The 15,901-nt window shown below is 45.9% G+C and overlaps 1 protein-coding gene across 1 annotated transcript in view; it reads left to right on the top strand.

The window, feature by feature from the left end:
* Positions 1 to 15,901, top strand: part of slit1a (slit homolog 1a (Drosophila)) — a 290,699-nt gene that overhangs the window by 251,000 nt on the left and 23,798 nt on the right. Inside the window, 1 exon segment of the mRNA XM_034184458.1 lies at positions 32 to 103. Coding sequence (XP_034040349.1) covers positions 32 to 103 — 72 coding nt within the window.

Here is a 15,901-nt window from a genome sequence, read left to right as displayed (position 1 = left end):
TTATTTACATGTAATTATTTTGACATTGCAGAATCCTGAGTTACAACTCCCTACGTTGTATCCCTAAAATGGCCTTCAGTGGACTGCACTCGCTCCGACTGCTGTGAGTTTATTTTTGCATTGTCAGTGCATCCATACTTGTCTCACATGACATTTAAAGCAGGACTGCTTCATAAAACCTAAGTTTAATTTTGAAAGCCCTTTGCCACTGGTATGTTCCTGTGCTACCCTTACAAAACAAAAGTATACATCAAGTTTATTCTAGTAAATAAAGTTAAGTAAACCTCAAGTTTACTTCCTAAATATACTTTATAGTATACTGGTAGATGTACTGTTGCAATAGTTCTTGGGAGTAAATTGACCTCCTTTTGAGTTTATAAAAGTATACTTGTTAAGTTTTCAGAAATAACTAGTTTTACTTTACAGTGGATGTGATAGTAGTAGTTGGTAGTAGTTATGTATGTGAAGCCTCCATTTTAGTTGTTGAAAGTACTTACCCAAGAGACCTTAGTGATTTTCCAGTCAGGATTTTAACCAAGGATCATCTGGTCACAAGCCCACTTCTTGAACCCCTAGACCACGAAGTCCAGTTTTGTAACAAGTGATTTATGCCTCTTATAGTTCCAACTATAAGCCAGTACAACTATAATTGTCAGTTTTCCCAAGTATACTTACACTTTCCTGGATACTGTCAATATAATCCAAGTATACGTACTTAGACTTTTCACTCTGTTGGTTAGGAGACTCCAAATATACTGAGACCTTTCTGTATATTTGTCAGTATACACCAAGTATACTTAAATTTTTCAGTATGTGTTTTGGTATAAGCTAAGTGTAATGTTTTAAGTAATATATATTGGCTACGCACATAACAAGTAAACTGAAAGTATGATGAACTTGGATGAACTTTTTGTAAGAGTGCTCATGATAATTCTGTTCTTGCTAAATTTCTCAGAAACCTTGGGAACACACAAAGTTATTTCGGACAAAATGTTCTCAAACACAAGTTATTAAGAGGGATATTTTTGCACTGACTACAGATGCAGTGTAGCAGATGCTGAGAATCTTTGATTGACTCCAGAGGCCTGAAACAATGTCTAAACACTTACAACAGCTTACGAGCACACGGGTACGCACGCGGATGGACGACCTTGAGCACATTGAAACAGTGCTGTCATTCCAGCTCACGTTGCTCCCCTGTTCACCTCTAAATGCACTGTGCTCATCAGGGCTGAATGTGCGCCCACACAGTTCACTGTACAAAATCACTGTGACACTGATTACCGGAGAGCCTTTGCCCCGGTTAACTGTAATGAATTTGACTCTGCCTCTGGGCTTTTCTGATCTAACAGATCCTTTGATGGTGCACTCTGGGTGACCATTGGCTCCTGTAGATGAATTGGTCTGCTAAATAACTGAGATGTGGGCTGTAAATGTGTTCGACAGATAGATGACGACAGCAAACCAATTTTGGGACCTGCATCCTGCAGCTGGAGCACTTACTGTTTCACTCAAAAATGCAGCGTAGTGGTGTGAAGCAGAGCTCAGACTCAGCAGTCTGTGTGACAGTCGGCGTTTTTGCCTCAGCTTGGTGATTGTTAGGATGCAGTGGTGGGCACAGTTCCGATAATCCGATAACAGATAATTATCGAAGATAATGTTGTCATTATCGGATTATCTTTTTAGATAACTTTAAAAAACATTATCGGACTAATTATCTTACGATACGATAAGATAACATAGTAAACAAAAATAAACAGTGACAAGCATTTTTAAAATTTAAAATCAGTTGAGCACCTACCTGTTAAAAGTTTCCTAACAGATGTATAGTTCTACCCTCTGCAAACAGAAGAGAGCTGTTTTTGAAGAAACCACTCTATTCTCTGCAGGCAAGAGAGAAGTGGTCTCACAAAAAAAAAAAAAAAATTATTTTAACGCCATACTGATATGCTGGCAATATCACCCAAGTCATCCAGAGGCATACATTTTTAACTTATGGTTCAAATTTTAACCAAACTAATTTTGGACAAGTTATTTAAAATTACTGTCATGTCTGACATTTTATAAAGTGAAAATATCAGATATATGTTTTAGTTTTAATGTAATGTGCTAATTTTAAGGTTTTAGTGAGCACATGCTGTGCCCAGCAGTGCATTATGGGTGATAGGGCAATCTCAGTACGTTCACGACAGGACAAATGCATTTCAGACACTCTGTTCAGGCTCCACGGACAACAGCATTAAACTCTAGTGCCTAAAACTCTCGTGAATATATTCTCTGGGTTTATAGACATTGTTGTATTTGCATTTGTTAAATTCCATGCATCTTAAATGTAGCAGACACGGATTATCTGGGATTTTGTTTTGGAAAGTTTTTCAGGCCTCTACTGCCATTTACTGGCCAGTAGTGTTCATGGCCGTATTCGCCCTAAGTACTAAGCGTCTGGGCACCAGTAGATGGCAGTGTTCTATTTATTTTATATATATATATATATATATATTACAAATTAAGTTTAAAAACAAAACAACAACAACAACAAAAAACATTACAAGACAGCTCTGCGGTGTTTGCACATGCACAGTGCAAGCGATTGGACACTTACAGCTCTTCAGCAGCAGGATACAGAATAATATCAAACAGGTTTGATTTTCATTCGACCATACGTTCGGCAATCAGGAGGTAGTCGTGAGATGTTGGACGCAGCTTGTTACTCCATGTACACTACACGATGCAGGACGCACAATTAACCTGAAACTTGGTCCAAAAAATTCTCGCACGAATGAAAAATCATCTGAAGCCAACATTTATGTGTCAAGACAAAGTGAACGTTTTACAACATCATCAAACGTGAGCATGGCACTAATAAAATGTGCGCACATTCTCTCCACATGCAAAACATTTTGCGATGACACTTCCAGGGCTCCATAAAAATGCCTGTTTTTACAAATAATAAATGGAATATTTTACAAAAGCACATTTTTCTGTAAACACCAACACATGACACGTCACATTAACGTGTTGGTTTACATAATGAATGACTGAACCAATCAGTGTTTAGCAGAGACACTTTTACCCAGAATCCTTTGCGATCTGTCTGTGTTTGTTACAAAACCTCAGAATTAGTGCATTATTCAACATTAAAAGATATATGTTATATTTTAACTTTGTACAAATGACAGAATTGACATTAATGGAGTTATTCTATCGGTATTACTGTTATTTATAAATCAAAACCATAAGTCAACATGACTTTATTTTCCAAGACCTCCGCCTGACCGGAGTGTTGTGACTGATAGAGAGCTGGCTTTGTGGTTGCTCTCAGGGTGCTTCTGTGCTGGAAGCTGTGCAGTAAACAAGAACTGCCAGCAGGGGCAGGATGTTCAAAGAAAAAAGTGTGGCCTCATTGTTTGGGTCTGTTATTAACAGTTGTACTAGACGTTTTTGTGGTGTTAAAACTCAAATACAGTTTATTAGTAGTTGCAAATGTACCAGAGACAGTATTGGAATTTATCCGTTATTGATTATCTGTAACTTCCGATACATTTTTGGGTCGTTTATCGTTTTATCTTTATCAAAGATAACTTTTCAGTTTTCTGATTATCTGTTATCAAAGTTAATTTTTTGGTTATCTGTGCCCACCACTGTTAGGATGTGTGTGAGCGGGACCCTATCCCGTGTGTGTACGTAGCAGGCACACGGTTTACTACTGACAGCAAAGCCTCAGCTAAACCTCTCTTTGTCGGCTAAAGGACTCGATCATTTCGTGTGCAATGAGAGTGAAGTTCGGCCGTCATTAGCTAATGCCATTTCACTTCCCTGGTTGCAAAGCTTTGATCTCTCTAATGAAGTTGCGTCTCTATTTCTGCTCTTACTCGTGCCACCTTCACTTCAAATATATTCCCTGACCAAGTATGCTTGGTCTCATGTCAGACCCTCCCCCAGCTCCATACCACACACTGTACAGGCTTAAAACCACAGAAGTGCAGTCAGGTCCATAATTATTTAGACAGTGGCACATTTTTATATTTTTTTACCTTGAAATTAAGCAAATAAGGTGTTTGTAGTGTAGACTTTCACCTTTAATTAAAGATGGAATTGAATATAACATTAACAGTCCGCCATTGTCAAAAGCAGGGTGGGCACAGTTCCACTAATCCACTAACCACTAATTAGCAAAGATTACTTTTTTGTTAGCGGTTTAGCTTTTCAGCTAACTTCAAAAAACATCAGCGACCCAATTAGCTTCTGATAAATGTAGTTCCGATAACTTTTAGTCTGCTAATGTTTTTTTGCATTGTTAGTAATGGTGAAAAACATTTACAAACCCTGTTGGCTCCTGTCTGCTACCTATTTTGCAGCAGTGAGGCAGTTGAGAGGAGCTGAGCTCAACTCTACCCCAGCAGAAGGGGCCTGGCCACCAGGCTACTACAAACAAAACAAAACAAAAAAAACAAAAGTCATTATCCCTTGCAAGCATACAGCGGTCCAACTGTGAGGCAGACGTCTTGAAAAGAAAAGCAGATTTGACTTATGGTTTTGATTTATAAATCAAATTAATCTGAATAGAATATCTACATTAATGTCAACTCTTAAAATATACACAGTGAATATATAACACATATATGTTAACTTTTAAAAAAAATGCCTCCGCTCATACTGATTGGTTGACTAATTCATTCTATGTAAAAACCAACACAAGTGAATGTAATGTGTGTTAGTGTTTACAAATAAATGTGCTTTTGTAAAATATGTCATTTTTTTATTTGTAAAAAAAGGCATTTGCAAAACTGAAAAGTCTGTTTAGTTGTGGTTCAGGTCAACAACTGTGTGATATAACTGGGATCAATGTTGGGAAAGTGTAGGTACACGGACCCACAACAGGGGGCGCAAATGAACGGACAATGGATGAGGTCAAATAACAACACTTTACTGTTGTGAATGGGCACAACAAATAAAATCAGATTACAACAATAGACAAAAGCCAAATCACAAAAGGTGTCGTGTGGGCAGGCTCGAAGATAGGAGACGTCTGTCCAAAGCAGAACCGGAACCACACGATTTCCTCCGCCACCAGACCCCGGGAATACTGGAGCCGCCAAGTCCCGAACTCCCAGGTGGCCACTGCCTTCGCGTGTCGGACCTGGTACTGCTGGCGAGGAACAAAAGAACAATTAAATGTGGGTGCGTCTGCACCCAGGAATCCGTACGGCAGGAAAACTACCTCCACCACTCGTTGGAAAAGGAGTCAGCTAAACAACTCACAAAAGTCACAAAAGATCACTGTTAACCAGTCAGCTGAGCACGTTACCGTCCAGGTAGAACGATATCTCGGCAAAGAGGTGGAGGCGTCGTCCTGCTGATATTCCCCTGCTGATCAGATGATGGGTAACAGTTGTTGCAGGTGATGCGTGACAGCTGTCACCCTGGCTGCTCCTGTGAGGCGACTGCGCCCTCTCGTGCCTGAAGCCCGCACTTCAGGCAGGGCGCCCTCTGGTGGTGGGCCAGCAGTACCTCCTCTTCTGGCGGCCCACACAACAGGACCCCCCCCTCAACGGGCGCCTCCTGGCGCCCGACCAGGCTTGTCCGGGTGGCGGCGGTAGAAATCGGCCAGGAGGGCCGGGTCCAGGATGAAGCTCCTCTTCACCCAGGAGCGTTCTTCGGGGCCGTACCCCTCCCAGTCCACCAAATACTGGAAGCCCCGGCCCATCCTACGGACATCCAAAAGCCGGCGTACAGTCCAAGCCGGCTCGCCATCGATGATCCGGGCAGGAGGCGGTGCCGGACCCGGAGTACAGAGGGGTGAGGTGTGATGTGGTTTTATTCGGGACACATGAAACACAGGATGGATCCGCAGTGAGGCCGGAAGCTGAAGCCTCACCGCGGCTGGACTGATGACCTTAAGGATCTTAAATGGGCCGATGTAACGGTCCTGTAGCTTGGGGGAGTCCACCTTGAGGGGAATGTCCTTTGTGGATAACCACACCTCCTCCCCTGGCCGATACGCAGGGGCCGGGGCCCGCCGACGGTCTGCATGGGCTTTTGCCCTCGTCCGGGCCTTTAGCAAAGCAGAACGGGCGGCACGCCACACCCGACGGCACTTCCGTAGGTGGGCCTGGACCGAGGGCACACCGACCTCTCCCTCAACCACCGGAAACAACGGGGGCTGATACCCCAGACATACCTCAAAAGGGGAGAGGCCGGTGGCTGAAGACACCTGGCTGTTATGAGCATACTCGATCCAGGCCAAATGGGTACTCCAGGCCGCCGGGTGCGCGGCAGTCACGCAGCGCAAAGCCTGTTCCACCTCCTGGTTTACCCGTTCTGCTTGCCCGTTGGTCTGAGGGTGGTACCCGGACGAGAGACTCACCGTGGCCCCCAGTTCCCGGCAGAAGCTCCTCCAGACTTGCAAGGAGAACTGGGGACCGCGATCGGAGACGATGTCTGTTGGAATACCATGCAGCCGGACGACGTGGTGGACCAGGAGGTCCGCTGTCTCCTGGGCTGTTGGGAGCTTCGGGAGGGCCACGAAGTGGGCCGCCTTGGAGAATCGGTCCACTATCGTGAGAATGGTGGTGTTACCCTGGGACGGCGGGAGGCCCGTGACAAAATCCAGGCCGATGTGGGACCAGGGGCGATGAGGCACAGGCAGCGGCTGGAGTAGTCCTGATGCCCTGCGATGGTCAGCCTTGCCCCTGGCGCAGGTGGTGCAGGCCTGGATATAATCCCGGACGGCGGCCTCTAGGGACGCCCACCAGAAGCGCTGCCGGACAACTGCCACGGTTCTTCGCACCCCTGGATGACAGGAGAGCTTGGAGCCGTGACAGAAGTCCAGGACTGCAGCCCTAGCTTCTGGTGGGACGTATAGTTTGTTCTTCGGCCCAGTTCCGGGGTCCGGGCTTCGTGCCAGGGCCTCCCGGACGGTTCTCTCTACGTCCCAGGTGAGGGTGGCCACGATAGTGGACTCCGGGATGATGGGTTCCGGTGGATCCGACAACTCCGCTTTGACTTCATCTTCATGTACCCGGGACAAGGCATCCGATCTTTAGGTTTTGGTCCCGGGACGGTAGGTGATCCAGAAGTCAAAACGGCCGAAGAACAGTGACCAGCGGGCTTGCCTGGGATTCAGCCGCTTGGCGGTCCTGATATACTCCAGGTTCCGGTGGTCAGTGAAAACCGTGAATGGCACGGACGTTCCCTCCAACAGATGTCTCCACTCTTCAAGAGCCTCTTTCACCGCAAGGAGTTCTCGATTGCCGACGTCATAGTTCCGTTCGGCCGGGGTCAACCTGCGGGAAAAATAGGCACACGGGTGAAGGACCTTATCGGTCTTCCCGCTCTGGGAAAGTACAGCTCCTATCCCTGAGTCCGAGGCGTCCACTTCAACCACTAACTGGCGACTAGGATCGGGCTGCACCAGAACGGGTGCAGACGAGAAGCGCCGTTTCAACTCCTTGAACGCGGCATCGCAACGATCCGACCAGGTGAAGGGGACTTTTGGTGAGGTCAGGGCTGTCAGGGGGCTAACTACCTGACTGTAGCCCTTAATGAACCTCCTGTAGAAATTTGCAAAGCCGAGGAACTGTTGCAGCTTCCTATGGCTAGTGGGTTGGGGCCAGTCTCTCACCGCCGCAACCTTGGCCGGATCAGGAGCGACGGAGTTGGGAGAGATGATAAACCCCAGGAAGGACAAAGATGTGCGGTGAAACTCACACTTCTCGCCCTTCACAAACAGCCGGTTCTCCAACAACCGCTGCAGGACCTGACGTACATGCCGGACATGAGTCTCAGGATCCGGAGAAAAGATGAGTATATCGTCTAGATATACGAAGACGAATCGGTGCAGGAAATCCCGCAAGACATCATTAACTAATGCTTGGAACGTCGCGGGGGCGTTTGTGAGGCCGAACGGCATGACCAGGTACTCAAGTGACCTAATGGGGTGTTGAATGCCGTCTTCCATTCGTCTCCCTTCCGGATCCGAACCAGGTGATACGCATTTCTAAGATCCAGCTTAGTAAAGATTTTGGCTCCATGCAGGGGGGTGAACACGGAATCTAATAATGGCAACGGGTATCGGTTGCGAACCGTAATCTCATTCAGCCCCCTGTAATCAATACATGGACGAAGTCCGCCATCTTTCTTGCCCACAAAAAAGAAACCTGCCCCCATCGGGGAGGTGGAGTTCCGGATCAGCCCGGCAGCTAATGAGTCCCGGATGTAGGTCTCCATTGATTCGCGCTTAGGTCGTGAGAGGTTGTACAGCATGCTGGACGGGAACTCAGCGCCTGGAACCAAATCAATGGCACAATTGTACGGACGGTGCGGGGGAAGGGTGAGTGCCAGATCCTTGCTGAAGACGTCAGCAAGATCGTGGTACTCAACCTCCACTGCCGTCAGATTGGGAGGGACTTTGACCTCCTCCTTAGCCTGGGAACCGGGAGGAACCGAGGATCCTAAACACACCCGATGGCAGGTTTCACTCCACTGAACCACCACCCCAGACGGCCAATCGATCCGGGGATTGTGCTTTAACATCCATGGGATGCCCAAAATCACGCGGGAGGTAGAAGGAGTTACAAAAAACTCAATCTCCTCCCGGTGGTTTCCAGACACCACCAGAGTTACTGGTTGTGTCTTGTGTGTGAGTAAAGGGAGGAGGGTGCCATCTAGTGCCCGCACCTGCAATGGCGAAGGAAGCACCACCAGAGGGAGCCCTACCTCCCTTGCCCATCTGCTATCTAGCAGATTCCCTTCTGACCCCGTGTCCACCAGTGCTTGGGCTTGAAGAGTTAAATCCCCGCTCAGGATCGTGACTGAGAGTCGTGTGGCAATTTGTGTGTGTCTCACTTGAATGTCTTGACCCCCCCTTAGCCCAGTCTCTAAGGGCGAGTGTTGACGTCTTGGCCGTTTGGGGCAGTCTCTCTGTGTGTGCTCTGTTGAGCTGCAGAGAAAACACTCTCCACGGATCAGCCTCCCCATTTTGGCCCTGTGCGTTTCCCTAACAACGTCAACAGGGGGAGCTGTTGCCCCACAAAGCGCTGCGGCTGTGGAGCGTGGGGAGGGCGGCCCCTTTTCGAACCCGGAAGGGAGAGGGGCGGCGCGTATCCGGTCACGTCCTTCGCCCCGCTCCCGACGGCGTTCCTCTAACCGATTGTCTAATCGTATAACGAGATCAATAAGCCCGTCCAAATCCCGCGGTTCGTCCTTAGCCACCAGGTGCTCCTTCAGGACCAACGATAGTCCGTTTACGAAGGCGGCGCGGAGGGCGGTGCTATTCCAGCCGGACCTCGCAGCCGCGATGCGGAAGTCGACTGCATAAGCAGCTGCGCTTCGGCGCCCCTGTCTCATTGACAGCAGCACGGCTGAAGCGGTCTCTCCTCTATTTGGGTGATCGAACACTGTTCTGAACTCCCTCACAAACCCATCATATGTCAGAAGGAGCCGTGAATTTTGCTCCCAGAGCGCTGTAGCCCAAGCGCGTGCCTTGCCGCGAAGCAGATTAATCACATAAGCTATCTTACTAGCATCAGTCGCGTACATGACGGGACGTTGTGCGAAGACGAGCGAACACTGCATAAGAAAGTCCGCGCATGTCTCCACACAACCCCCGTACGGTTCTGGAGGGCTTATGTATGCTTCAGGGGAAGGTGGGAGGGGTCGTTGAACGACCTGTGGAACGTCACTATTGCGCACAGGATCGACAGGAGGGAGAGCCGCAGCAGCGCCCTGATGGCGCGCTTCCACCTGCGCGGCGAGAGCCTCCACCCTGCGGTTAAGGAGGACGTTCTGCTCGGTCATCAGATCCAGCCGAGCCGTAAAAGCGGTGAGGATTCGCTGCAACTCACCGATCATTCCTCCTGCAGACGCCTGTGCGCCCTGCTCTTCCATTGGCCGTTCAACGGCCGGTCGACGCCCCTCGGGGTCCATGACGTTGGCCGAGATATCCTGTTGGGAAAGTGTAGGTACACGGACCCACAACAGGGGGCGCAAATGAACGGACAATGGATGAGGTCAAATAACAACACTTTACTGTTGTGAATGGGCACAACAAATACAATCAGATTACAACAATAGACAAAAGCCAAATTACAAAAGGTGTCGTGTGGGCAGGCTCGAAGATAGGAGACGTCTGTCCAAAGCAGAACCGGAACCACACAATTTCCTCCGCCACCAGACCCCGGGAATACTGGAGCCGCCAAGTCCCGAACTCCCAGGTGGCCACTGCCTTCGCGTGTCGGACCTGGTACTGCTGGCGAGGAACAAAAGAACAATTAAATGTGGGTGCGTCTGCACCCAGGAATCTGTACGGCAGGAAAACTATCTCCACCACTCGTTGGAAAAGGAGTCAGCTAAACAACTCACAAAAGTCACAAAAGATCACTGTTAACCAGTCAGCTGAGCACGTTACCTTCCAGGTAGAACGATATCTCGGCAAAGAGGTGGAGGCGTCGTCCTGCTGATATTCCCCTGCTGATCAGATGATGGGTAACAGCTGTTGCAGGTGATGCATGACAGCTGTCACCCTGGCTGCTCCTGTGAGGCGACTGCGCCCTCTCGTGCCTGAAGCCCGCTCTTCAGGCAGGGCGCCCTCTGGTGGTGGGCCAGCAGTACCTCCTCTTCTGGCGGCCCACACAACAATCAAAATCCATAGAACTCTGCCATCTACTGGCGCCTGGTTATATGACACGGTTGTCGACCTGAATCACAACTTAACAGACTTTTCGGTTTTGCAAATGCCTTTTTTTAACAAATGAAAAAATTACATATTTTACAAAAGCACATATATTTGTAAACACCAACACACGTTACATTCACGTGTGATGGTTTTTACATACAATGAATTAATCAGCCAGTCAGTATGATCGGATGCTCAGTTTACCCATTATCCCTTTGGGCATCTGTGTGTTAATGTTCGAATCTTCAAAATTAATGCATTATTCTAAAATTAACAGATATGTGTTATACAGAACTGTGCGCACAGCTTTCTGTGCCTTCCACTGGCAGAATGCAGCATAATTATTCACCAGTTTGCTAAAATTCAGTGAATGGAACAATTATTTTATTTTACTGCCCGTGTGTAAATATACTCAGTTATGTGGCAACATTTGTACATAACAAAGGTGCATAGTTGTGCTGCTGCTTTAATTTCATTTTGGGTTTATGGCCATTAACATGTGCAAAATCCTGATTTACATACTGCTGTCTACGTCATGTCAACTAACACCTGCTATTAATTGTGCATTTACTCTTAGTAAATCCCACACAAATTTGTCTACACCCCATCACACAAAAGTTTGGACTCCTCACACAATGTAGCAGTCATAATCTGGATTCTTAGTAAATAAGGCCTATAATTGTTATCATTTGTCCAATGAATTTTGAGCTCTAAAAATGGAGGTACTATGTATAAAAATGGCTAAATCAGTCATGCAATGTTTTTCTTAAACCCCTTGAATTAAAGCCAGAGGTTGACACTGTAAATGCACCTTTGTAATTTCAAGTCCACTGTGGTGTTGCATAGCAGCAAACCACAGTGACTGTGTGACTCTCCAAATAATTACTGCATATGCAAACCCCGACTGAACAAAAGTCTCAAAAAAAGAAAATCAAACGTACTTTGATGTCTTTATCGGTGCTTGGATCAATCTTAAGGCTGTCATGAAAGTGAAGCAACAATGAGCAGCAGTTCATAGTTTTAAGCTTTAAAGACGGAGGTTCTGAGTTCAAAGTTGGCAGTTATGAAGCTTCACAGGAGCAGGAGTGCTCACACACACACACACCGAGGTGCCAAACCCTTTATAATGCAGCACCTTCGGCTTTACAGAGCAGTAAAAAGGAAAAGAATCATTAACGCTCACCCCTTCAAACAGGTGGGACCTCTGTGCCAGCCGTGATTTGGTGTGGTTTGGTTGTGAGCGTACGGCTGATGGTTGTGGTTTGAGCTTCAGAGTATAAAGATGCTAATTGGCCTGTTGGGTATTAGGCGCAAGCCGAGTGCGCGGAGACAGTGCCGGGGCGTGGCCCACCAGTGTTTCTGTGGAAAGATGTGACAGAAGAAAATGATATGAAATTCAAACCGATGTGTGATGTGGAGAACATGAAAGAAGACTTGCTACAACTGTGTGTGTGCTAGCATGCGCGTGCTGCTAAGGTCAGGCAGAACAAAAACATTTTAGAGTAAATGTGGGGGGCAGGGGAGTAAACAAATAACAAAATATAATTGTCCTTCATCAGGTGAGTATGTAATTGGAGTGAAGTCAGTTGTGTGATCATCAGTGCCCTGCTTTGGACCATTGCAATCAGTAGATTAATGGAAATCATTTAATCTGGTTTATAGCAGCCAGTCTGCTCTGTGTCAGCCTGATCCCATCAGATCTCAGAAGCTAAGCAGTGCAAGATCTGGTTAGCGGCTGTGTGTGTTTCTCCAGGCAAAACTGGAGTTGCATCAGGAAGGGCATCCGGCGTAAAACCTGTGCCAAATACCGATGCTGATCTAGCTGTATCCGCTGTGGCAACCCCAAACAATACGGGAGCAGCTGAATCGACGACAACAACAACAACATTTAATCTGGTTTATGTTGTAGTTTGGCACACTGTAAAATGTTCTCTTTTATTTAAATGTTAAGTTTCCAATTGGGATGTCATTTACTTTAGAGTTTGTGACTTTGACCATGGCATAGTTGTTGCCAGATGGGCCGGTTTGAGTGATCTGCTGGGATTTTCACTCCCAATCATCTCTGGGGTCTACAGAGAATGATCTAAAAACAAGAAATATCTAGTGAGCAGTAGTTCTGTAGACCAAAATGTTTTGTTGATTGTTGAAGTCAAAGAACAAGAACCTGGTTCGAACTGATGAAGGCACCGGTACCGCAAACAGCTACCTGTTCCAACCAAGGTATGCAGAAGAGGATCTCTGAACGTACATCACGTAGAAGCTTGAAGCAGGTCAGCTACAGCAGCTAAAGACCACATTGGGTGGCACTCCTGTCAGCTAAGAACAGGAACAGATACAGTTACATGGACTCACCACTGCTGAAACTTTCAAATGGTAGGTTTGGAATTTGGCATTTCCACGTGAAAGCATGGATCCATCCTGCCTTGTATCAGTAATTCAGAGTGTGATGCCAATCATGTCAATAAGGACCAAAATCTCAGAAGGTTTCTGCACCTTTTTAAATCCATGCCACAAAGAATTAAGGCAGTTCTGAAGGCAAACGCTTCCATCCATTCATTAGTTACACATATCCATTTAAGTGGCCAGCGAGTGTATATCTCCACATGCATCTAACTGATTGTGGAATATCTAGAGTAACAATAAAATTCTACACTATAAACTTGTGCATGTTGAAGAACACTGAAATTTTGTTTGGAGTGTATGGTCAGAGCTGAGACAACAAATAGGTAACAAAACTGAGTGACAGACCATAATGGTATACAGCTGCAGAAAAGTAAAGAGACAGAATGCTAGTCGGAGAGCAGATCAGGTTTCTTCTTGGAGACTCTCTGGCTCCTTTCTCCCATGAGACGTCTGATTGGTTGGCACACCATTGCTGGCAGTATGCCCACTGTGGCCCAGCCATTCTCTGACGACCCCACTCCACCCCGTCACTGGCCACTGTACGACGGATCCCTCTGCTCACACACCAATTAACTTGTCTGAGACAGTTACATTTTCCTGTCATGACCAAACACATTGCAGCAGCATTGACCTGCTTTGCTTCGCTATATTCCTTCCTGGGACTCTTCCACAGCTTAGTGGTAATTTGAAGCTCAGGAAGTACGGCCACAACAGCTCTATATACATTGGTTGTGTTGATCCAGTCGTACAGAGCAGATGTCTCATGTGGACGGGCCTGTGGTAATATTAACATGTGGTCAACTGTGGGTAGGAGGTAGTAATGACCTGGTGGATTACAGCAACCATCAGTCATCGAGCCATTAAACCATGCCGGCTTGTCACCCTCAATCCTCCTCGCAGCACATCAAGTATATGGATGACTGTGTATAAATATAAACATTATTTATTTTGACATGAATAGACATTCTTATATGCACATGCACAATTACAGCAATGCTTTCCTTGTCCTGCAAGCACCTAGCGTTGAGTCCAGGAGCATGTGCTGATGCCATGCTTCACTGCATCCCCCCTGCTCTTGTTGGGCCTGCCATCCAGACGCACGTTGTAACTCGACACCAGTCGTTTCCAGATTCGCACAGCCCCACATCTCTGCCAAATACAAGGCTCAAACCACCTACCATCCATTCAGAATGCCAACACAATATCTGGTTTTAGTTGTTATAAAACAAAGTACCACATGACAGTAGCCACAGGCAAGCCATTCTTTTCAAGAATGGTTCACAGTTCCAGTATCATGGAGGTCTTTCACTGCTAGAACACAGAAAATGTTGATGCCAGATTAACCCCCCCCCCCCCATTCTTTTTTATTCATGAAAATACACTTTAAGTCCTTTAAAAATATAAAACAATGATGACTAGTATTTTAGACATTTGACCTGTACGAGCTGGTGTCACATCTTGCTGGACAGATATACTCCAAATATGCCCACTGCAACACTTGCGTGAAAACTACATTTTGCTTTTCCACAATCAATTTCTGAATATACAATTGTCCAGATTGATTGTAAAATGGAGCAAGTATAATTTGAGGATGTCAAAAGTCTTCCTGATGATCCGCATTTGAGATAAGTAGGAAGAATTATCACAATTGATCCTACTCACTCAAGAAAGCTCATTACAACGATAACATCTGTACAAAATAAACAGATATTTAAAGATCAGTTTTGGCAAAAAGTCTACAACTACCTTAGTAACATGTCAGGTGAGTTGCTTATATTGTGTATTTGGACATTACTTAATGGAATCATAAGACTATGACGTTTATTATATTTTTTAGGTCCTCATTCAGTTTCAGAGTGGATGGAGGGAGGTGATGGTCTAGTGGTTAAAGCGTTGGGCTTGACACCAGAGGATCCTCGTTTCAAATTCTAGCCTGACCATAAAATCACTAAGGGCCCTTGGGCAAGGTCCTTAATCCCCTAGTTGCTCCCAATGTGTAGTGAGTACCTTGTATGGCAGCACCATTACATCAGAGTGAATGTGAGGCATTATTGTAAAGCGCTTTGAGCGTCTGATGCAGATGGAAAAGTGCAAACAAATTTATACGTACATCTACATCCATAAATTTACCATTCATGGTAATTATCTTCCAATAACACAAATGCAGCACAATACAAAACACTAAGTAGTTATGAAGTGTGTAATACGTAGGATCCCATCATGACTTGATGTTGTTGATCCCTTTGATCATTTCCACCCATCATTTGTATGTGAGGGTTCAATGTCTTATCTTCTCACAGAGAAGTCTGGATTTTATATCCAGTATTATATCCAGTATTAATTGTTTGTGATTGACTGAACTAATGGAAGATATAGTGACTAAAATAGAAGATGACACTGTACCTTTTTTTTTTCTTTCAACCAGCCCACAAATGTAGACAATTACATCTGCTTGAAACTCAAATAGGTCAATATTAGAGCCCAACCGATATATCGGCCGATATAAGCCCTTTTCAAAGTACTCACTATCAGCCGAAATTTTGCTGATAGAACGCCGATAATTTCTCATAAACCGAACAGTTACTGAAATAATGTTTGTGTCGGCAATGCAAAATGTCCTTGCACCAGTAGATGGAGCTCTGACTCCATTCAACTGAGAGCTGCTTACACCCCTACTTAAATGTGTTCATCACCGGCCCCTGTAGTTCGCCGTCACACTGCACTGATCGGCTGACAAAAGCATACAAGTAAGTTTATAAGAATGTTGTTTGTAATAACTTTGCGATTACATTCACCCCACATTTCTCTCTTTTCAGTTCAGCT

Source organism: Thalassophryne amazonica, chromosome 13, assembly GCF_902500255.1.
Source record: "Thalassophryne amazonica chromosome 13, fThaAma1.1, whole genome shotgun sequence".
Taxonomy (NCBI): Eukaryota; Metazoa; Chordata; class Actinopteri; order Batrachoidiformes; family Batrachoididae; genus Thalassophryne; species Thalassophryne amazonica.
This window is presented reverse-complemented; position numbering and strand designations above follow the sequence as displayed.